Raw genomic sequence first — 22,056 nt, forward strand, 5'->3', positions numbered from 1 at the left:
GAAGGTGGCAGCCTTATTAACAGCAGAGGAACAAGAATACATGGACAGCTTTATTACCTCAGAGGAAATAGAGACTGTCTTCAAAGACCTAAAACAACACAAAGCCGCTTGCCCAGATGGCTTTACAGCAGAATTCAACAAGAAATTCAAAGAAACCCTGACGCCCCACATGACTAGCCTGTTTAACGACATCATAAAGGGGTCCTGAAACCTGGTGCTCCTCCTTCAAAATAGTCTCTATCTCAAAGCTGTTCAAAGACATCCACAAAGTAGAATCATACCGCCCATGTGATACTGACACAAAAACGTCCCCTAACAATAATGTATCAAACTGAATGTAACTGACGAAGGACTCAACGTTTTGAAAACTGAATATACATTTGTTACTCATAAAAAAATATTTTAATAAAAACACAAAAAAGAATGCTTGGCCCAGGCCTTGTGGATCACTATTGCTTCATGAAACCAAACTTTGCTTCACACCATTATTGGGTCTGCTCCCTCTGCACAGAGCTCAGAAAATAAGTCCAAGAAGGTCATAATTAACAGCGATTTCAGTCCAATCTTGGACACCTACATGATTGTGTGGAGGATTGTAAGATGTCTGGATAGGGGAGGGACTTATGCAATTCATGTGATAGGTACAGTATTGATGCACAATAAATGCTGGCTAGGAGGATGACACTTTCCTGACTTTAGTATGGCATTGCTTTATTTTTCTTTGTACATATTGACATATTGCATGAGTGCAACAAACATGTATCACACAGATACAATTTTCAAGCAGCTAGTAATCATTACATGTTTGCAACAATCTCATTTACATATTTTGTGTGCAAAACTCATGGTCCTCTTGGTGTGATTCAGTGCCCTTAGGGTCAATAGTGCTCTTAGGGCCAATGAAACAATTTTTTAAAAATTCTTCCCTAAATCATACTTTTATTGTTGATGTATCAGATTTTATCCATTCTGAAACTGGGTTTTTAATAGGGTACCCAACATCGTGTATAGCTGAAGGCAGTGTTCCTTTGTCATTGTAAATGTCCCAGAAATGTATTCACTTAGGGATTCTTTTATTCCTCACTTCACCAGAAGGCTCTGAAGTAAGTTAGAGCACTTGTGTATTCACTGCTACCTCAACGAATTGCATAAATTGCCTGACAGCAACAATATGTAGGAATGGTTAATCTTCAACATAAAACTGAACTAAATAGCCTTTTCTGTAAGCCCCTATCTGATACTTGCTGTGTGCATGGTTTCAGTATTTTTCAGCACTGGAACTGATGGCTTCGTGTGTGTTTTTTGTTTTCCCTCAGACTTCCTGTCATAGCCTTGCAAGAGAACTTCCAGTCGTTGTTAGGAGTGTTGAAGGAATCTGTGCAGCTGAATTTGGCACCACCTGGTTATTTCTTGCTTCTCAGGTACGGCAGCAGCAGTTGTTTTTGCACACTACAATTGTAGCACACTCATAGTGTACACTAGTAGTGTAATGGTACACTAACTTGGGCTTATTCTTCTGCAGCACTCTGAATGATTTTGTGACTAGAACTCCAAACCAGGAAAACAAGAAGGATCAGAAAGACCTGCAGGTACTCCATAGCATGTTTTCAGTTCGTACATGTAGATCTTGATTTCTCCCTGCTCCCCCATGTCATGCACCAAACTTGACTACTTAATGGAAGATATATCCTTAATAGTCCCAAACCACTAGCTTGTTGTGAAAAACGGGTTCTAAATTCAATCCATACAAATTGACTGCATCAGCAGGGACTTCCATTGAAGCAGGAACTAAGATAAAAGGGGGAAACCTTTGTTTTAGCAGGATCTTGCTACCTGTGAGGTACAAATTAGGGACTTCAAAGCACTGTCATGTGATGTCAGCTGACTGGCAGATGGGCAGCCCCACCCACCTGCCAAATTTTACCAATGAGGCAGATCCTGCTAAAGATCTGGCCCATGGTTTCAAAACGGTTCTGCTTCTGTGAGGCAGAACTGGGGGCTTTGGGGGATGATAAATCAAAGGTCCATACCTACCAGACTTGCTGTAAGTGAGGGCTTCGGTTTTCCATTGGAAGATTCCTGAGCAAAAATAGCGACAATCAAAAACATAATGAAATAGTAAACGCCATAAGAAAAATCTAGCCTCTCTGAGGCCTCTTAGCAAACAGACAAGCTTGCCCAAGGAAATGCAGAAATCACAGACCTGTTCTCCCCCACCCCATAACCCCAAGTCAGCACACCCTCATGGAAGATGCTGTTGGGAGAGGGAGGGAAACCAGTGTAAGCTAAAAGATGTAAGAAAACATTGAGAGAGTGCCCCCCCATTCCCAAAGTCTCTCTCTTCTTTGTGTTTCCCTAATAGAAACCCCCCTTTCATTTCGGATCTCAAACCACATTCTGGTTCTCTCTGGTACCCCTGAACAATTTCACTTCTCATTAATAATTAGTCCTTCGTTAATTTATGACTTGTAGCAAGATACTCGCCTTCTTTGTTTCTTTTCCTTCACTTTCATCCTTAAATATTTCAGCTTTCCTTATCACAACTAAGTCATAAATTGTTCCAAAACCTGGATGAAGAACATTGAAACCAACTGGTTTCTAATTAAGATCTTGCCCTATTGCCTTACATTAATTGCACAAAACAAAAGCTTCTGTCTCTAAAATGGGAATAAAATGTTGATAAAAGTAAAAAGAATATTATGATGTAACAAGCATCACCAGGGACATGACAACACCACAACCTTCAAGTGCCTAGTTCATATCGTTTACCCCTCTCCCCCCCCCCCAGTTTATACCTGGGGTGTTTTCCCTTGAATACTCTTTCCCAGTTTGATTAAACAGAGGCATAGGTAATTCTTAAACTGTGAACAGGAAGCATGGTATTAAAAGGTACCCAAAGACAAAAATGGATGAAAGTAATAAGGTATTTCATTCCTGTTTAAACAAAGTCTGTTTTTGTTCCAGCTCAAACTCAAAAAGATCACAGAGATAAATTATCTTTTTTAATTAGCATAGGGAGTAACCTATTTTTAATTAGCATAGGGCGTAACCAGAATTTGCTCATCTAGGGGTCCCTTTGGTGCTACTATCAGAGAACTTTCAAACACTCATCTTCAAAGGAAGATATAGGGCCCATTGCTGTGTTTATCTCAAGCTCTGTATGGTAAGGATGATACCTGGGCATAATGATCATCATGGCTTCTTGTAATCAAGCAGCAAACAGTTCTTACCAAACATTGGTTCATACCATAGGTGGAGTTCTTCCTTCTGTACTTTACCCTTGAACCCAGAAAATAAGTCCAAAAAGAACATAGCCAACATGTAGTTATAGATCTACAATATGTCCAATAGAACTTTTAGGATGGCTTTTTAATAGAAAAATGAAACTTTCATTATTCTAATGGGCCAATAGGCATGTCACAAATGCCTTGCAAACTGCACATCACACATTAGCCACACTGAACCTCCAGCAAGAGGTTCAGTATTTGGTGGGGAGGGGGAATGGCTCTGTGGGATGCACTGCCTTCACAGAATTCAAATGGAGTAAAGTGATATTTTGGTTTGCCACTTGTCTCCCTTCTCACAATAAAACAAATATTACTTCCATAAGACAAAATGCCCTGAGTGATGTCTGTATGCATGAATCACTCGTCTCTCTTACTCTGCTTTCCCTTTCAGGAGGTAACCCAGAAAATATTGGAAGCCGTCGGGAATGTTGCTGGTTCTTCGCTAGAACAAACTAGCTGGCTGAGCAGGAATCTGGAGGTGAAAGCTCAGCCTCAGGTTGCTTTAGATGAGCCCATGGCTGAAGATGATTTCTGCGGTAAGAAAAATGGAGACAGTTCTGTGGGCTAGCTGTTGTTTTATACAAGCATTTTAGTCCCACAGGTCTGCTTAAGGTGGAGAGAAGAAGTCGGATCGGGCAATTATAAAACACTGGCCATATAAGGAATGTTTAGGTTTCACACAATGCTCTTCCACCAGCTTCCATTTTGGAGCACAAATTCATTTAGCTAGGTAACTGATAATATAGAACTGGAGAGGAGAAACAGCAGAGCTTTTCCATCACATCTGCTGAGACCAGTTGCCTTTAGCTCTTCCCCAGTTGTTCCCTAGAGACATTCAGTCAAGTTACTTGAACTATTTCCGTCCCACATGGTTACTGTAAGATATGTGACTTTGAGAAGTAATACCTGAGATTCCCCCTACTCTCTCCCCATTCATTTTTCCATGTGTGTCTCATGCCTTTGGGACTGTGAGCTTGAAGGCAGGGGCTGTCTTAATACTAATCTTTGTAAGCCCCTCTGGAACCCTATTTTTGGCTTAAGGTGGGGCAGAGGTGCTTCAAATATGCCTTTTCATTTCTGTCTGCCCCTTGAGTACTGACCACAGCACACAGACTCTTTAGAAGGTAGATAATAGAAAAAAGGAAACAGTAAAACATTAGGTTAGCAAAGCTGGAGAGGTGTGTGTGTGACTTTTAAGATAAATTAGTTATAGAATCAGAAGATAAATGGATTGATATTCCCAAGTCAGACTGAAACACTTTAAGAGGCGAAGTCTCCTCAGAATTGTGCAAGCATTTGATCACACAAATATCCAGCAACTTTCTTCCTTCCATTATAGAGCTTCTCTTTTAAATAATTTACTTGATTTATCAGCTACTCTTCAGCCAAAATATGTGACTTGCAAAAAAAACACCATAAAATGGATCGCTAAAAGGCCAATATAATTGAGAAGGTTTTCACTTGGTGCCAAAAAGAAAATGGGGATGGCACCGGCAGCTTCCCTTTAAAGGGCATTTTAAACTGCTAAATTCAGGGACTGGCAACACATTGCATTTTGTGTGCATAAATAAAGAGCCCCCAGCAGCTGGTTTTTTCCATAAGGAAAGGCAGCTTGGGGTCTTTGTAGTTCTAACTGCACATTAAATGCTGATGTGTTTGGGGGGGGGGAGCAAAGCCGTGAGGTTGAACTTTAGAGCAGGAAAGCCATTGGGGACCCAGGGGTATTCAATCCTTTATTTGCTTTTAATGCCCCACACTGGGTTCTGAATGCTTGTTGCCTTCTGTTTGGTGAAGAACAAGCTGATTTGCTTGTTTTAAAGGCATGTGGCTAGTCTTGCCCAGTCTTGCCCAATGTCTTCAGAACAACTTTCTAACCATCGGTCTCCCACCCCCCCAAAAAACACCCACTACTAATGGGAAAAAGTTTAAGGGAGAGCATGAAAGAAAAAGAAAATGTTCCTTCTTCTACAGATACATCAACAGTACCTTCTTCAATGGTCTCTGCCTCTGCCCCATCCGTGTACAGTGTTCAGGCCCTCTCTATCCTTGCAGAGGTGAGTCCTGATTTCTTTTTACTCTGAGAGGGAAACCGCTCTATAGCCACTACCCTTCCTATATATATGTTCCATAAGTGAAAGCTCTGCATGTTCACTGACCCTCCATTAACAGGCAGAGCCGCTTGAGCATACAGCGTTAAGCCAGCCATGGAGGAGGGAAAAGGGGATGCATCAGTTGCCTTGCTAATGTTTTGGAAATCTATCTGAAGAAGTGTGCATGCACACGGAAGCTCATACCAATAACAATCTTAGTTGGTCTCTAAGGTGCTACTGGAAGGATTTTTTATTATTATTTTTTGGGGGGGAAATTTGACACTTCACAATTTTCAGGATTACTGTGAAATCAGAAGGGCCGTTCTTTTTTAAATGGAACGTTCTTTCTCCATAGGTTCTTGCTTCTCTGCTGGATATGGTTTACCGGAGTGATGAAAAAGAGAAAGCAGTGCCTTTGATCTCGCGTTTGCTGTATTATGTGTTTCCTTACTTACGCAATCACAGGTAAATAAAATTTTCCTTACATCACCTATATATAACTCATGCAATATACGCACCATACTTGGGGACCTAACTTGGGCAGATTCCTTGCTTCAAGGTCAAAGCTCTTCCAAGACTGTTCTTTTGTAATCTTCATAGATCTGCCAAGCATTAAGTGATTGCCGCCTACTGCCAAGATAGCACACGTTTCCTTATTGAAACGAGTCGAGAGCATAGTAATTGTGATGCTTTTTTTCTCATGGTGGGGAAATGGATGCTTGACTGTTATGGAAGTATGTGGAAATTTGGGATGGTACAATGAGAATTCAGGTTCAACTATGGAAACAGGTACTCCTCTCCAGTTGACAGTCCTGACTTACAAGATATGACTTGGCTTAAGGTTGCTCCTTGAATACAAAGCAGCAAAGCAGCAATCTTATTGCAAGAGGTTAGAAATGTCAAAAGAACATAATAATTTATCAGCCATGATAGGGTTCCTCTGCTTGCTGGTGGTACTGACTCCAGATCTGAGCTTGGAAAAGATAACACATTAATTTTCCTTGCAACTAACATAATTTTTTTGTTCAATCAATAATTATCTTATTGAATATCAACAAGGTTAAAGTAGAATGTTGCTATGAAGTCTGTCAGTTTTGGGAGCATGTGAGTGACATACATATTTTGAAAGTAAGTGATTTGTCTGTTTGTGTTTGTTTACAGTGCCTACAATCTCCCTAGCTTTCGTGCTAGTACACAGTTGCTCAGTTCTTTAAGTGGCTATGCTTATACCAAGCGCGCATGGAAGAAAGATGTCTTAGAACTATATATGGATCCAGCTTTCTTCCAGATGGATACTTCATGCATTCAGTAAGGTGTATGACTCGGGCAGTCTTGTTGTTGGCTTCTGAATGTACAAATGGATAAACTCCAGTAGATTACAATGAAGTTGTACTTTTAATTTGGAATCTCTCTAAAGTTGCTAATTTTCCAGTGATTTCATTCAGAAAAACATTGGTCTTTAGAAAAAGAGCAGGTTATTGTCACTGTGTTGAGAGAGTATTTTTAACTGAAACTTTGATTACAATGCATCTGCATCTATTCTAATACATTATTTTAAAGATGTGCAAGGCATGGTAAAAAACTAAAGTCCCTCAGGACTGTTTCAATATCAATATGAAATTTTCTAAAGAGAAGTTAGACTGTCATGTGTAGGAAATTGTGATAAACTGTGCAGCTTGGAGTTGTCAGTGTCTGCATTCATCATAAACTAAGCACAAGATTTGCACAATTTTACTGCCCAGCACCTGGTTGACTTTGAAAGAAATGTCATCTTCCTTTGTGCTTGCTTCACACAAGGGGCTAGAGGAGTTAAACTTAAATTACACTAAACTTTACTTAATTGTTAAATTTCTTCAGTTGGCGAGCCATTATCGATCATCTTCTGACACATGAGAAAACTATGTTTAAAGATTTGATGAGTAAGTATTTTTTCATAATTATTATTCCATTACTTTTAATAGAAAGTTCAAATCAAGAAGAAAACAACCAATTAAACTTTTTATCAAGGCAGCAGCTGTTTTTATATATATAAACAACTTATGTTAATAGCAATTCTGTTCTTGATTACAGCTATGCAGAGCAGTTCTTTAAAACTTTTTCCAAGTTTTGAGCAAAAGGCAATGTTGTTAAAGCGTCAGGCCTTTGCAGTTTTCAGTGGAGAAATTGATCAATATCACCTTTACCTTCCTTTAATACAAGGTGAGTGTTAAAGTTTGCATTGTTCACAGATGTTCAGTAAAAGATGTGAATGGAAAGAAGCATGCATACACATAGGCTCAGTTCATTTAACAACAACAAACCATTGTGTTACAGAAACAATCCACAGACTCATATCCTCCTGCATTTCCTCTTTTACACCAAATCATATAAAATGGAAAGCAGAACTGCAAATCAGGATAAAACAGGTTTGAAATTCTGATTTGGAGGGCAATCACAAAGCATAGTTTGCCAGTTAAAATGCAACAACAAACTATGATCTGCCATGCAGGGAAGGGCATTGGAGCATGCAAGAAGGGGGACGGGGAGGGGAAATGAGCCTGATGCTTGCTTATGCAAAAGCCAAATTATGATTTGATATTACAGATGCATGGAGCCAAGTGAAGGTTCCAAGTTGGCAGTGAGGTGCATTGCTCACAGAATGAGGGTCTGTTGAGTTTTCTCTAAATCTGAGGGGTGCAAATTCATCTTCTGATTTTAGAGACAGAGCTCTATACCCTTCAGAATAGTCTGACTGGAGTGGAAATTGGAGACACTGTGTTGCAGCAGTTCCATCCCTATCTAGATAGCCAATCTCTGGAGGTGGTTCTGGGGGAATAGTCTTCCACCCCTTAGTAAGGGGTCAAGCATGTTTCTCCCTCGTCCCCAATTCTATTTCATATCTGCATGAAACCACTGAGTGAGGTCTTCTGGAGGTTTGGGATGAGCTGTCATCAATAAACCAGTGGCACCCATCTCTTAGTCCCATTTTCATCAAATCTGAGTAAACCTGTGGAAGTACTAAATCAGTGCTTATATTTTCACTAATACACTGGATAAGGACCAATAAACCCAAGCTCAGTCCAGACAAAACAGAGGTAATGTGGATCAGTGATTCTTCTGCTCAAGGGTTTGTCCTATGTTAGACAGCCTTGCACACCCTGGAGGGACAAGCCTGCAGCTTAAGGATGATCCTTGGTCCATCACTAAAGGCACAAGTTGCTTCTGGAGCACAAGGTTCCTTCAACCTGCTTAGACTGGTATACTAGCTGTGAGCCTAGCCTTGTGGCAAGAGCACCTGGGAGAATTTTACCTTTATGATTTCTATATAACCATGTATCCTAATGATGATTTCTATGTATCCATGTATCCTAATGATAGGGCTACAAGTGGCTAAATCTCAGGAATCCAAAGTCTACCTTTGCCCTATTTCTCTCTGGCCGGCTATTGTGCTTGAAGGCAACAATAAATCTGATGTGTTGGCATTTTTCTATAGGGAACCTTCCCCAGACTATTTCTCATGCTCGTGAGATGGGGCACAGGAAAGAGAAGTCTGCCACAGAATGCAATGTTCTAGCCCAGTAACAGATGGGGGGGGGTGTTACTCAGGCTTCAACTGTCAAATAGGTTTCTTTTCCTCTTTATAGCTGAAAATTAGGGTAAAGGGCATCATGATGCACAATATGGAAAAGCAGAAGTATTCTTTACATGGGCATAGGAAGGGCTCTTGCCCCACTCATTGGCTTGATTTTGCTGCAATATAATAGCACTGTTTGTAATCAGGTATATAAACCCAATGCCCAAGGGGCTCCGGGACCCAGGCTCTGGAAAATATTCCACTGGGTCTTTATTGCTCAGCAATAAACTTTGCCTTCTTTTTCGCCACTGCTGCGTCTGTCGATTCTTGGACACATTTTGAGTGGGCAACTGGTATTCCTTGTGGGCTGCCTTCTGAAGACTCTTTTGTATTAGTGCCGAATATGGCTGCCAGGTTACTAACTGGGACTGAGCATTATGATCATATTATGCAGTTTGACATTATTTTGCAACTGTAATTGTTATCCTAGTTCATAAGTGTAATAATTTTCCAATGGGTAAGAAGCTTGATCGGTCCCAGGATGATATAACTAAGCCAGCCAGATACGTTTTAGCGCTCCTGATTCATTACAGTTCAATACAAAAGTGTCTTAAATCTTTCTGTAAATTTTATTCTAGAGCGACTGACTGACAACCTGCGTGTTGGACAGACGTCTGTAGTAGCTGCCCAGATGTTTCTGTTCTTCAGGGTTCTTTTGCTAAGAATTTCCCCTCAGCACCTAACTTCATTATGGCCGATCATGGTGACAGAGCTGGTAAATGGTCCTTAGAAACAAGATGAGACAATAGCCTTCAAAATCTCAGGGGAACCTCCATTCTATAGTCCATACTTGGCCCCCCAGGTCTTGGCATTTGGCTTGCAAACCCATTTGTAGGAAGCCATGGCCACCTACCCTGCAGCTGACATCATAAAAAGAGACCCCTGACCATTAGGTCCAGTTGTGGACAACTCTGGGGTTGCGGTGCTCATCTCGCTTTATTGGCTGAGGGAGCCGGTGTACAGCTTCCGGGTCATGTGGCCAGCATGACTAAGCCGCTTCTAGCGAACCAGGGCAGCGCACGCAAACGTCATTTATCTTCCCACTGGACCGGTACCTATTTATCTACTTGCACTGGCGTGCTTTCAAACTGCTAGGTTGGCAGGAGCAGGGACCGAGCAACGGGAGCTCACCCCTTCACAGGGATTCGAACCGCTGACCTTCTGATTTGCAAGCCCTAGGCTCTGTGGTTTAACCCACAGCGCCACCTACGTCCCTGACATCATACCTGGCATCATACCTGGCATCATATCTGGGGCAAATAAGGATGGAGCTTGGCCTAAAGAGGCTTTGCACACCAAAACCCAGCACTAAGCAAAATGAACCTTCCCACATATCATTTCATGCTAGAGCAGATCAATCTACTTCACAGAACTCAATGCTAAGCAGTAAAGAAACATCATTTGAGGCCTTGCCCTTCTAGGAAGGTGCCTTATTTTAGCAGAAGCATAATAGATTCCTGTGTAGGTAGCTCTCTAGACCACCAGACTTGTAGACTCTAGGCCTTGAGGGGAAATGGAGTAGCCCAGTTAATCAGCAGTTCCTGATCAAGAGTAAAGTAAAGAGTTATTTGTTGAAGAATAAGAGTAACATTGCAGAAAAGAAAATTTATAGTGTAAGGTTTTACAATATCAGCTGATTTTCAATCCGAAAGCCGAAATTTTCACCAGGATTGAACCCTAAAGATAAGACCCTAATCTAAGTCCAAACATAGCACCAAATTTATAGATCCAAAAGCCAGCCCTCAAAGGGTTGTTTCCATTATATATATATATGTCATTTCCATTATATCTTGCACTTCTCTTTCTTCTTACTTTAGTCAAACAACCCTAAATAGAATGGCTGAGGAAGCCGTTTTGCAATAAAGCACTAGCAAGCAAATTAAATAAGTTAATTGTCTCACTATTGAAAAAGTTAAAATGAATGACCCACATGAACAGACCTATAGCACTTTTATCGGGGGGCAGATAAAAATCCAGCGCACCAGGCCAAAAGGTTTTCCCACTGCTGGTGTAACTAATAGGAAATTTCAGTAAACTGTTGACAGTTGAGCCTTGAGATAGTTCCTATATGCATAATGTAATGTAAAGCTGAGTTAATATTGAATTGTATATATTAATACCTTGTTGGTTTCTTCTTTCAATTCTGCTACCCAGATTCAAGCATTTATACAGCTAGAGGAAGATTTAGCTGAAGAGGAGGAACCAGCAAAGTAAGAATTTTTTGCTGTACATAATAAACAGATGATCCTTGGTGAGACCATTCAATGTGGCAGTTGTAGTTGCTTGCGATCTTGTGACCTGTTTCGTAAGTCTGCTTGCTTTGGGAAAGAGCCATAGCTCAGTGGTAGAGGTCTTGCTGTCCTTGCAGAAGTCTGGTTCAGTCCCTAGCATCTCCAGTTAGAAGGATCAAATAGCAAATAATTGGGATTGGGGGGGGAGAGCACAATCTGCAGAGCCACTTTCAGCCTCAATATGCAATACTGGGCTAGATGGATTGTTAGTCTGACCCTGATGTGAGGTAATTTGTGTTCCCAGCTTTACACAAATAAAATAGGATGAGGATCATTGTAGGGAAGACAATGGGCTGGTCCACGAATGCATTTATATATATTTTTCCCTCAACATCTGATAACTCAGCACCTGATGACAGCTGACATGTGTGGCCAGACTAAATTGAAAAAGAAATGTACTTGAAATGACTTTGAGAGTTCTGTCTGTGTTACTAGACTGTGGTGGCTCATTCACAAATGCAGATCATAGTTTTTATATTGCAGTCACTTCAGGGAATGAACATTTGTCTCAAACCAGGCCAGTAATTTTAAGGGAGGAAAAGAGAAGCCAACGCTTTCAGATACACAAAAGATTTGGTAGTGGAATAGCTCCTTATTCGGAAGTTGTATTTCTGAAAGCTGAAAAGTAAGATATGTGGGATAGAATAGTGATGTGCCCCTTTTTTGCTGGATGGGTTGGAATAGAGCAAATTTCACATCATCAGAAATTTGAATGCTATAATGAATACTGCTATTGCCAATAAATTGTTCTGGCTTAGCATTTTATTTGAATATCAACTATTTGCTTACATGGGAGAAAGTCCTCGAGAAAACATTTGAGGCCATAGTGGACCTTTCCCTGTGGAGCATAACCTCTGGGGGCTCGATAACCACCTTCCAAAGTCTTTTCAGATGTAGCACATTTGTTTCATAAATAGCATTTCTAATAGCTGCTACCTCGCAGAAGCAAGCTGCAGGTTACACACAAAGTCCCAGCTCTCTCATTTTCCTTTTATGAAAAACAACTGTGATTTTGAGTAGGGAGCTCTTTGGCCTTTTCCTAGCGTGCCATTTTCCCCTTTAAAATCACCTTCCGCCATTTTCCCATAAGAGGGCATCAGATCTATACGTATGCACCTGTTAGGCAGGGCTTCACCCAGGATATGGTAAGAAAGCACATGAAGCCACCAACTTGCTGAAGTTAAAACAGGTTTCTGGTATGTGGCTGGATGGGAGACCTCCTAGAAAAACCCCAGGGTCTTCCTGAGGTACATGATAGAAGAAAGGTGGGATATAACTGCAAGGATATAAATTTATAAGTCATTTTTGGTTTGACTCTTATTCAGCATTTACCTTTTGTTTAAAAATCCAAGAGTAAATATAGCTAGCTCTGTATGTGTTTCAATCCTTAATTTTCATATTTATTAATTTCACAGGCACAACAGTAAAATAAGTAAACAGAAAACATCAGAGGGCAATGGCCCATTGCTTGGTGACATACAGCAGAATGAGCTCTCCTTGTATTTATCAGCCTGCAAATTCTTGGACACTGCACTTTCTTTCCCACCTGACAAGATGCAATTGTTTCAGATGTAAGCATGCTTATTTTTATTCCTATGACAGTCAGATAGTGCAGCATGTTGAGAAATGAGAGCATGTGAAGGTCATCAGGCAGCCCTTGTACATCCCTTTGCTGGCCCTTTTCTTCCCCTGGCCCTTTTTCTGTTTGTGAGCCATCCATACACAGGGAGGCCAGATTGTATCCTGCTTTTCTAGTGCCTCATTGCCACCTGGAGACGTCACATTTTCAGTAAGCCTTTCTTCTCTTTGCTGCATAGATTTGTTTATTGACTCCTGGGGATTGATGGTTTCTGTGTTTCACTTATTGATTTTGTTTAGTTTCTTTGGGTACCTCCCTTTTGGTGGCTGTATGTGATAACTGAGTACACTCTTCATCTGCAAGATGCAAAGCAGTCCTGCGGTTTTTTTGTTATTATTTTTTAATTCATAAGTAGAAAATGTGCTGGGTGCCTTTTTGCCTTTGTGGTGTGATAGTTTAGTTTATGGTGCTGCAATAAGAATAGGCACCCCACTAATATCCTCTGCGCAGTTCACTGCCAAACCTACATTAGTTGCTCCCACCCTGATGGCATGAAGGAAGAGAGATGGCGCTGCCCATTGGTCATGTGTGTTGAACCGAAACGAGTTGAATGATTGTGCCCAATAACCAGTTGGATGATTGTGTGCTGTCAGAAGTTCAGCAAAGTGATTCAATTTCCCACAGCAGCCAAAGTGTAACAGAGGTTGTTTTACTTAATAAATACAAAACACACTATACACAGTTACTTCAAGAAGGCTTCTCTCTCTGAGCCCAGAGAAGGTTTTCAGCTTTCAGAGTCCTTGCTTAAAGTTCTCCGCAAGTCCAAGGCCACCAAACTCCTGCAACTTCAGTCTTCTGTCTCTTCTCCACAATATTTCTCCATGCAGAATGCTTCTGATATAGGCCAGAACTGCATGCTAAGGCTGCACAGCACAAAGACTAAGACAGTCACAAGTTGTCTGTAGCTGCATCCTGGGGGAAAACAACACATTTTTTACCAATTTATGGAGGATTAACTCATTCCTTAACCAGAAATAGGTTTTCACCACAGTGGAATAGACATTTACACTTGTCACATATAAGGACTGTATAGAGAACCTCACAATTTTCTACATGAGAAGGGCTTCCCAGAATAAAATTGTTTTCTTAAGTGAAAGGGCCATAAAGAACAGTGGTGAACTGGCATAACTTCATTGACGTTTTCCCATAGAATAGGGGGGGGGGGACTAACCTTTTTCAACCTGTGGGCTGTTTTAACAGTCCTTCACCCCTCTGAGAACCATGTGTCAGTGGCAAACATGGCCAATGCAAGTGTGGGAGTGCGCACACATGCATACTACAGAACACATGGACCCTCACCAGACATGCAGTCACACAGCTCATGCTCACTTTCTCATATGTGCACTCACACAAACACACATTATCAGCATTGCCAGCCCTTCTTCCCAGAGCACTCAGGTGGTTACAAACACTGCCTTTTACTGTGCACAAAAGGATCTGTGCAAAGAAAAAGGCAGCATATCCCATCCATTGCTGGGAGGAGGGGAAATACTGCATTTTACTCTTGAAAGAGCAGCCAGTGGGATCTTATTTCCTGAGATCAAGAGATAAAGGTCTGTAGAGATTGCCATCTAAAGATCAGGGAGAATACTTTATCTCAATCAAATCAGCAGATAAGCCTGTAGGGGCGGACAGGCCATTTCCCATAGCTGGGCAGCTGCATCCAGGCTGCAGGTTAAGCACTCTTGCAGAAAACAAACGAGGCCTGCTACATCAAAGTAACTACTGCAGTCTCAAACTAGATTTTGCACATTGGTGCTTCATTTCAGTGTTTGAAACCAATCGAAACAACAGTGTTGTCCTTGTAGTACAATAGAATTTCTGAAAAGCATATCAAAATGACAAGCATATCTGGATGAATGTGGAGAAAATGCCAGTGTATAGGTTCTGCTCTGCCAAATGACAATCAGGAAAAGAGGGAGTTGAGTTACCATCCTCCTCCTTAAATAAAGCTGCTTGTTGGCAATAGTTGGGCAAGAATGTTTATTCTTTTCTTTCTTAGCCAATGTTCTCAAAATAGTTTCCTCCTGTGTATGTTTCCTTATATCAAAATGCTTTTGTTTCCAGGTACAGGTGGGCCTTTGTTCCAGAGGTGGACACACAGGCTTACAGCATGACATCCTCAGATCTAATGGAAAATCATCAGGAATGCAAACCGCATATTGTTAGAATTGTGGACTTAATAAAGCGGAAATATGGGGTAAAGTCTAAATTTCAGTTGGTTTTCATAGTTCTAATGATTTCATAGTTTGTTTAGAAGGATTACCTAGCTACATTTTGAAACTTAAACATCCTGACTGTCCGGATTATATTTTTATATAGTGAAGGGAGAGGGGAACGGTTAATCATTAATATTATCTACACATAGTAAATTCCGGCACTCTGCTAGGATGGTTACACAAGCTCAAACCCAAAAATGCAGTTATTTGCAAAGTCTAAATCAGACAGGTCAGGAGGCCGTTTCCTGTCTAACCAGCTATCTGAAACTGCTGATGTTAGTTACAGGTCAGAAGGTCGTTTCCTGCCTAGCCAAAAACTGCTGTCAACTAAAAACCACTAGCAAGATGTTTCCTGCTTTGCTTCTGCTTTAAGTAATGCAAGATAAGAAGAGATACGAAGGGAATGCTTAGCTAGCAAAAGAATACACGTGTACAAGGAGGTGGGAGGGGGTGCTTACTGAGCAGAGAAAATGCTTAACCAGCAGAAGAAGTGCTTAGCTAGCAGCCTTAGCCAGCAAATATAGATGTGCCATATAAGGAATAAGTTGGAAACTTGCCAGCTGATTGGGGAAGTTTTGGGGGGAGGTCTGGGAGGTGGGTAAATACTCTAAAGTATAAGAAGGCTTGCAGATGCGTATTGCTGCACAGTCAGATTTCAGAAACTATATTCTGCTGACTGTCTCTGTGCACAGATTTGCAATAAAACTCTTTTCTCCAAAGAAGAAACTTTCCTGGAATTTTTTTATTCTCTTCTCGGTCCTGGGGACGCGGGTAAGCAATTCTCTGGCAAAGTAAAGGGCATAAGCCTACAGCTTGGTGCGTTGGCCGGGAATTGCCCCACCCCAAGGGGGCCGGGAAGAGCCAGGCTCGACCAGGTGAACAGCTTGGACCGGTGTTGGGGTTCCAGTGCACACCCTGCCTGTTCGTGGGGGGAGCCAGCCACACCGCTCCTGAGTGGAGACACCTGGTCGCGGGAGAAAGGAGACGGCCGAAGGGACGTGGGTGACTTCTGAAGTTAAGGTAAGCTCCGGGAAGTGGTATTGGAGCTTAGGAATAATGGGGCTTGATCACCCCCGGCTGGCCGTGGCAATAAGGTGCCGTCAGCTAGGTAGGGAAGGAAAGGGAAGGAAAGGGAAGGAAAGGGAAGGAAAGGGAAGGGGGAAACAGGGGAGGGGAGGTGTGTGTTGAGTGAAGATACTCCAGTGCATGTAGATGAGTGGATGAGAGGCTGGGGCTCAGAGCCATCGGCCAAGCGATGTGTGGTCCTTGAAGTGCGGTTCCCAGCAGCGCGAGCTCGTCTGGGCCACTGACAGGACGTGGAGATTGGAGTGTGTGTGATTGCTGGATTAGGTGCGGAGTATCTTATAAAATGGAGTCAGGCGGTAATAAATGCACCCCTTTGCAATGTTTTCTGAACAAATGGAAAGCCGCCACAAAGGATGATGATTGGGGTTTTAAATTGAAGAAAGAAAGATTAAGAACCCTTTGCAAAGTAGACTGGCCCACCCAAGGGACTGGATCGCCTTCCAAAGGAACCTTTGGTGAAAACCTAACAAACCCCTTATGGCAGAACATTATTAAAGTTCACCCTGACCAGGTGCCATATATTTCAACCTGGTAGACAAATGTTGACAAAAATCCCCCTTGGCTGAGAGCGTGCCACACAACCCCGCCTTTGAAGAGGACCCTGCAAAGATAATTAGGTTATTTGAAGGGATCTTTAAAACCTACAAGCCCACCTATGATGATATACAGCTTCTGCTAGATTCCCTCCTGACTACAGAGGAAGTCAGGAAGGTACACACAGGAGCTAGGGATTACTTGAGATCCCAGAACAGATAGGAGGTAGAGATAGAAAATATTTACCCCAGGAGGACTCCCAATTGGGACTATAATGACCCTGGTGGAATAAATGCCATGGAGACTTACCATAGAACAGTAATAGAGGGCATGAAGAGGGCGGCCAAGCGTCCTATCAATATGGCCAAAATTGCTGAAGTTGTGCAGCCGCCCGGCGTCTTCCTTGAAAGACTGAAAGAAGCATATAGGCCACAATGCCCCCCGGGGAATTAGTGATGGAAGCCCCGCTGAGGGAATATTGGTGCCTCATGATGGTACAAGAAGAGGAGGGGCCTATTCCCACCTGCATTTTAGAGCAAGTAAATCCAGCTGTATGAGCAGAAGATAATCCTCCAGGAATGGCTAAAAATGTACCGCCCGTAATTCTGAAACCCAAACCCTTTGCTAACCCCATAGCTGTACACAAATAGACCAGTATGTTCAGTCTCTCTCTCGAGTTTTCCTTCCCTCAATAGGTGGACCCAGGCTCGCACTCCCTGTGTTTTAGTCGAGCCCTGCACCACTTTGAACCTGGTGACGAAATGTGGGTGAAAGACTGGTCCCAGACTCCGCTTCAGCCCTGCTGGAAGGGACCTTACACCGTGTTACTTCCCACACCCACTGCCGTGAAGGTTGTAGGCATCACCCCTTGGGTCCACCATACTCGTGTGAAAAGGGCAATAACTGACTGGACAGTGATCCCCAATTCACAAGACCCCCTCCAGCTGACCATCTCCAGACGCCTGGCAGACGACCGCTCTGCTGATATCACACCGGAAGCTGATATCTCAACGCACAGCTGAAGAATTGGATGGGAGGGGCGCCCGCGGGCAGCGTCCCCAACTCCGTGCCAGGACTAACCCAGGAAGCTCACCAGGACATTTAATATTTCCATAGGGACTTTCTCTTTTCTTTTTGTTATCTGCTTTATGTCCCACAGCCCTGACCCCACTGAGCCATACCGCATTTATTGGCCTGATGGACTCTGCTACGACTGGTTCGTCTTACCGGTGGTAAGAGATGGTGTGCTCTATGGCTATTGGAAACTGGGATTTGATGAGATTGCCGTCTTAAAACACCCCACTGCCCCGTTGTGGCTCCTCTCCCACACCACTGTCCGGCATGCGTGGATAGTGCTCATACGGGAAGTTGCAGAGACGCTCGAACTCTATCGAGTTCTGGACCGCTTTTGCTGTTGTGGGAGGGTAGTCAACTGTTATATGGGAGGTAGAGCACTGTACCAACCTCATTTGATAGACCAGGTCCTACTCTTAATGCAGGCGATAGATGGGACGGAACCTATCTTAATGCAAATATTGCAGGGGTGGGAGCCTTAACCAGGTGTGCATTGAAATTGCTAAACAAGTGGTTCAATCCACCCATCAGGGTTAGCAGAAAAGTTGACCCACGTAGTGGGAGCATCAGCTCACCAGTGGACTCTCATCCTTGAGGCTCAACAGATAGTCGGGCACAAATATCAGTGAGCTCTTCAACAATGAGCACACCCCCTGAATATTGGTGGGAGGAACCATGGAAGGATTGGGGTTGGTGGATAGGGGTTATCTCAACCGCTCTTGTCATATGGATGTGTGTTTTCTTTTGCTGGCATGAGCGTCACCGATTTTGTGGGAGGGAACAACCAGCCCCCATCCCCTTGACCCTTCTGGTACTAGCCCTACTTGGGTTGGGTCTGGGAGATGACTCACATATACGGAAAACCGGCCGGTCAGAGCCCTATCATCAGATTTGGAGTAATAATACCTATGTTAGAGATATGATGCTATGTGTGTCGATTTTTATACTTGGTTTACCTGGATGACGACGCGCAGCAGATCTAACTGCCTGCTCCAGTCTGATTTGTGGTTGCTCTGCGGCACAAGAGCCTACAAAGAAATCCCCTCTGCCTTTTCTGGAACCTGTACTTTAGGAGTAGTCGTACCCCTGGTGTATAAGATGGATAAGCTCCCAACAGTCCGTCTGCGTAACAAAAGGGACGCGAAATCACCTATTAACCAGTATACCGGCACAGCCATCTCTAGGTCCCTTCTACCCCCTTTGGGTGTAGCCATGAATTACCGGGATCTGCATAGATTGGCAAACTGGACCGAGGCTTTGTTTAACTCCACCATCTCGGCCTTAAAAGCAATTAATAAGGAAATGTCAGAGATAAGGGAGGTAGTCCTTCAAAATCGTTACGCTTTGGATGTAGTCCTTGCCTCTAAGGGCGGAGTTTGTGCCTTAATTCATTCCCATTGCTGCATGTACATTTCAGACCAGTCAGCAAATATTTCAGCCACCATCAACCACATGGAAACAATGATAGCTGCAAACCCGCTGAAAGCCACAGGGAGTGATGCATGGGGTTGGATGTATTCCTGGCTCCCTGATGGCAGTTGGCTCAGGAATGTTATAGTATTATTAGCAGGACCGCTATTAATCCTTTTGCTTCTTTGCCTCTGTATCCCCTGCTTATTGCAATGCTTGCAGCAAATGATGCAAAGACTCCTGTCACGGAAGCTGGGACCCACAGTCATCGCTGTGATGAGGGAGTATAGGCCCATACCCCAGAACGAACCTAAGTATTAGGTTGTTCAGAAGAAGAGGAGGGAGTGAAGGGAGAGGGGAACGGTTAATCATTAATATTATCTACACATAGTAAATTCCGGCACTCTGCTAGGATGGTTACACAAGCTCAAACCCAAAAATGCAGTTATTTGCAAAGTCTAAATCAGACAGGTCAGGAGGCCGTTTCCTGTCTAACCAGCTATCTGAAACTGCTGATGTTAGTTACAGGTCAGAAGGTCGTTTCCTGCCTAGCCAAAAACTGCTGTCAACTAAAAACCACTAGCAAGATGTTTCCTGCTTTGCTTCTGCTTTAAGTAATGCAAGATAAGAAGAGATACGAAGGGAATGCTTAGCTAGCAAAAGAATACACGTGTACAAGGAGGTGGGAGGGGGTGCTTACTGAGCAGAGAAAATGCTTAACCAGCAGAAGAAGTGCTTAGCTAGCAGCCTTAGCCAGCAAATATAGATGTGCCATATAAGGAATAAGTTGGAAACTTGCCAGCTGATTGGGGAAGTTTTGGGGGGAGGTCTGGGAGGTGGGTAAATACTCTAAAGTATAAGAAGGCTTGCAGATGCGTATTGCTGCACAGTCAGATTTCAGAAACTATATTCTGCTGACTGTCTCTGTGCACAGATTTGCAATAAAACTCTTTTCTCCAAAGAAGAAACTTTCCTGGAATTTTTTTATTCTCTTCTCGGTCCTGGGGACGCGGGTAAGCAATTCTCTGGCAAAGTAAAGGGCATAAGCCTACAATAGTATATTTGTATCATGCTTCTTCCTTGACAACAATATAAATAAGCCTTCCAAGTCATAATAGTGGCCTAGCATATGGTGCAACTAGCACAACCCACGCCCCAAGCATAGTAAAAAAAGGGCAGTACAGTCGTACCTTGGAAGTTGAACAGAATCCATTCCGGAAGTACATTTGACTTCCAAAACGTTCAGAAACCAAAGCGTAGCTTCAGATTGGCAACAGGAAGCTCCTTCAGCCAATTGTGGTTTTTTAAAATAATATTTTTATTAATTTTCTATTTTTACAATCCAATAGGCCACATTAATACAATTCCAAATCATAACATAATCCAAATAAAATAACCAATTATAAAATAACTGGAATAATAACCATTTATTCCATACCAAATCACATAACTTTGTGTGCCTTCCCATGCTCTGAGGTTCAGGCCATAGTGATCTAATGACCTGCAATAGAACTTAGTCCAAATAATACAATTCTTGTGTTAATCCTTCTTTTATTTTGTCAGTCACTGATCCAACAACTTTCTTTCACCTTTAAATAGTCCACCCGTTAATTTAGCAAAAGGGTTAATCCTGTGTTATTCTGTGTAGAATATTTTCTGAGCTTCTTCTTACTTCTTCCTGTTGTCATCCAAAAGTCTCAGCAACTCTGTTGGTTTCGTTTCTGCACACAAGGGTAATTTTCAGTGCATCACTCCAAGACAAAGAAGTCTGGCATCCCGCCATTAATATCCAAGATTTTGTACTGTGATCTCATTCCAACTGTTAATGAGCAGATTCTTCCCAAAACCCTGATAAATCTAGTCAAGAATTCTTTTTATCGTTTCAATTAGGGTCGTTGCCAAATCCTAATCAAGATTCTACACAGTTCCATCTTTTAGTTAACCCATAGAAATAATCAAACGGTCTTCAAATCCCACTTGCGTTTTCAAATCATTTATCACTTCGGGGGAGATTTGCCGAATAAAACAGCATGTATAACATATATAGCGAGAGTAAAAAATGGAGGCTCACCGCCCCCAACATACCATTCCAATTGCGACAGAAGTCCTTCTCCAGATCGAAACCTTAGCCCTCAAGACAACCTACCAACTGAATCAGTCTCTCTCTCCCCTAATTCAGAGCATGCCTGTTAATTAAGTCCAAATATCACCTTAACAGGAATACTTCCACTCATGGTGTTGGCTTTGGAGAGTTGTCGATTACGCGCGGTGCATAACACCCAGTGCCCTCTGCCCCCCGCATTCCTTTGGAACGGGTGGGAGGTATTGGACAATCTGCGGGTGAAGCTAGCATCCCCCGGCCCTGGGGGAGTTTTATGAGGATAATTACTCCCATATCATCCTCAATTAGCCACGCAAAGCGACTCCGCTGGCATGGGCACAACTGATCGCCATGGTGGTCAGTGCTGGAAGCCGCTTTTTTGATCCTTCAGCCAATTGGAAGCTGCAGAAGCCCCACCAGATGTTCGGCTTCCAAAAATAGTTCACAAACCGGAACAGTCACTTCCAGGTTTGCGGCGTTCAGGAGCCAAAATGTTTGAGAAAGCCTCTCCTCCTTCCGGAGGGGAGGGATTATGAGCGGGAAACGATCCCTTAACCCCTCATCAGACTCAGCCCTCTCCGAGTGGGTGGAGTCAAATTTGCTGTGGTCCAATGCCTAAGCCAATACCTTCTCACATGCTGTAATCAATAAAGTTGTGGCCTTTTCTTGCCCATTAACCTAATATACTGTGTCCATGTGTCTTCATTCCCCC

The 22,056-nt window shown here is 42.7% G+C and overlaps 1 protein-coding gene and 1 long non-coding RNA gene across 3 annotated transcripts in view; one reads left to right on the forward strand and one right to left on the reverse strand.

Moving 5' to 3' along the window:
• The window catches only part of DOP1B (DOP1 leucine zipper like protein B), a 69,266-nt gene that overhangs the window by 43,816 nt on the left and 3,394 nt on the right, over nt 1-22,056 (forward strand). Inside the window, exons 25-36 of one of the 2 annotated variants that reach the window (XR_014510657.1) lie at nt 1,317-1,421; nt 1,523-1,589; nt 3,679-3,823; nt 5,259-5,341; nt 5,733-5,842; nt 6,539-6,690; nt 7,235-7,296; nt 7,448-7,576; nt 9,569-9,705; nt 11,145-11,200; nt 12,697-12,852; nt 14,988-15,120. Coding sequence is in view for 1 of the 2 variants with exons in the window: in XM_083438666.1 (XP_083294792.1) it covers nt 1,317-1,421; nt 1,523-1,589; nt 3,679-3,823; nt 5,259-5,341; nt 5,733-5,842; nt 6,539-6,685; nt 7,235-7,296; nt 7,448-7,576; nt 9,569-9,705; nt 11,145-11,200; nt 12,697-12,852; nt 14,988-15,120 (1,330 nt within the window). In the remaining variant the exon portion in view is untranslated. The remainder of the gene's footprint in view (nt 1-1,316; nt 1,422-1,522; nt 1,590-3,678; nt 3,824-5,258; nt 5,342-5,732; nt 5,843-6,538; nt 6,691-7,234; nt 7,297-7,447; nt 7,577-9,568; nt 9,706-11,144; nt 11,201-12,696; nt 12,853-14,987; nt 15,121-22,056) is intronic. The other variant, XM_083438666.1, reaches the window with a different exon arrangement.
• On the reverse strand, nt 13,551-21,886 carry LOC310676674. The gene is made up of 2 exons (XR_014510673.1): nt 21,329-21,886; nt 13,551-13,832 (listed from the first exon to the last, which is right to left on the reverse strand). It is a non-coding gene; the product is annotated as an uncharacterized lncRNA (long non-coding RNA).

The sequence above is a fragment of the Podarcis tiliguerta genome (genome assembly GCF_965153285.1).
Source record: "Podarcis tiliguerta genome assembly, chromosome: 4".
Classification (NCBI taxonomy): Eukaryota; Metazoa; Chordata; class Lepidosauria; order Squamata; family Lacertidae; genus Podarcis; species Podarcis tiliguerta.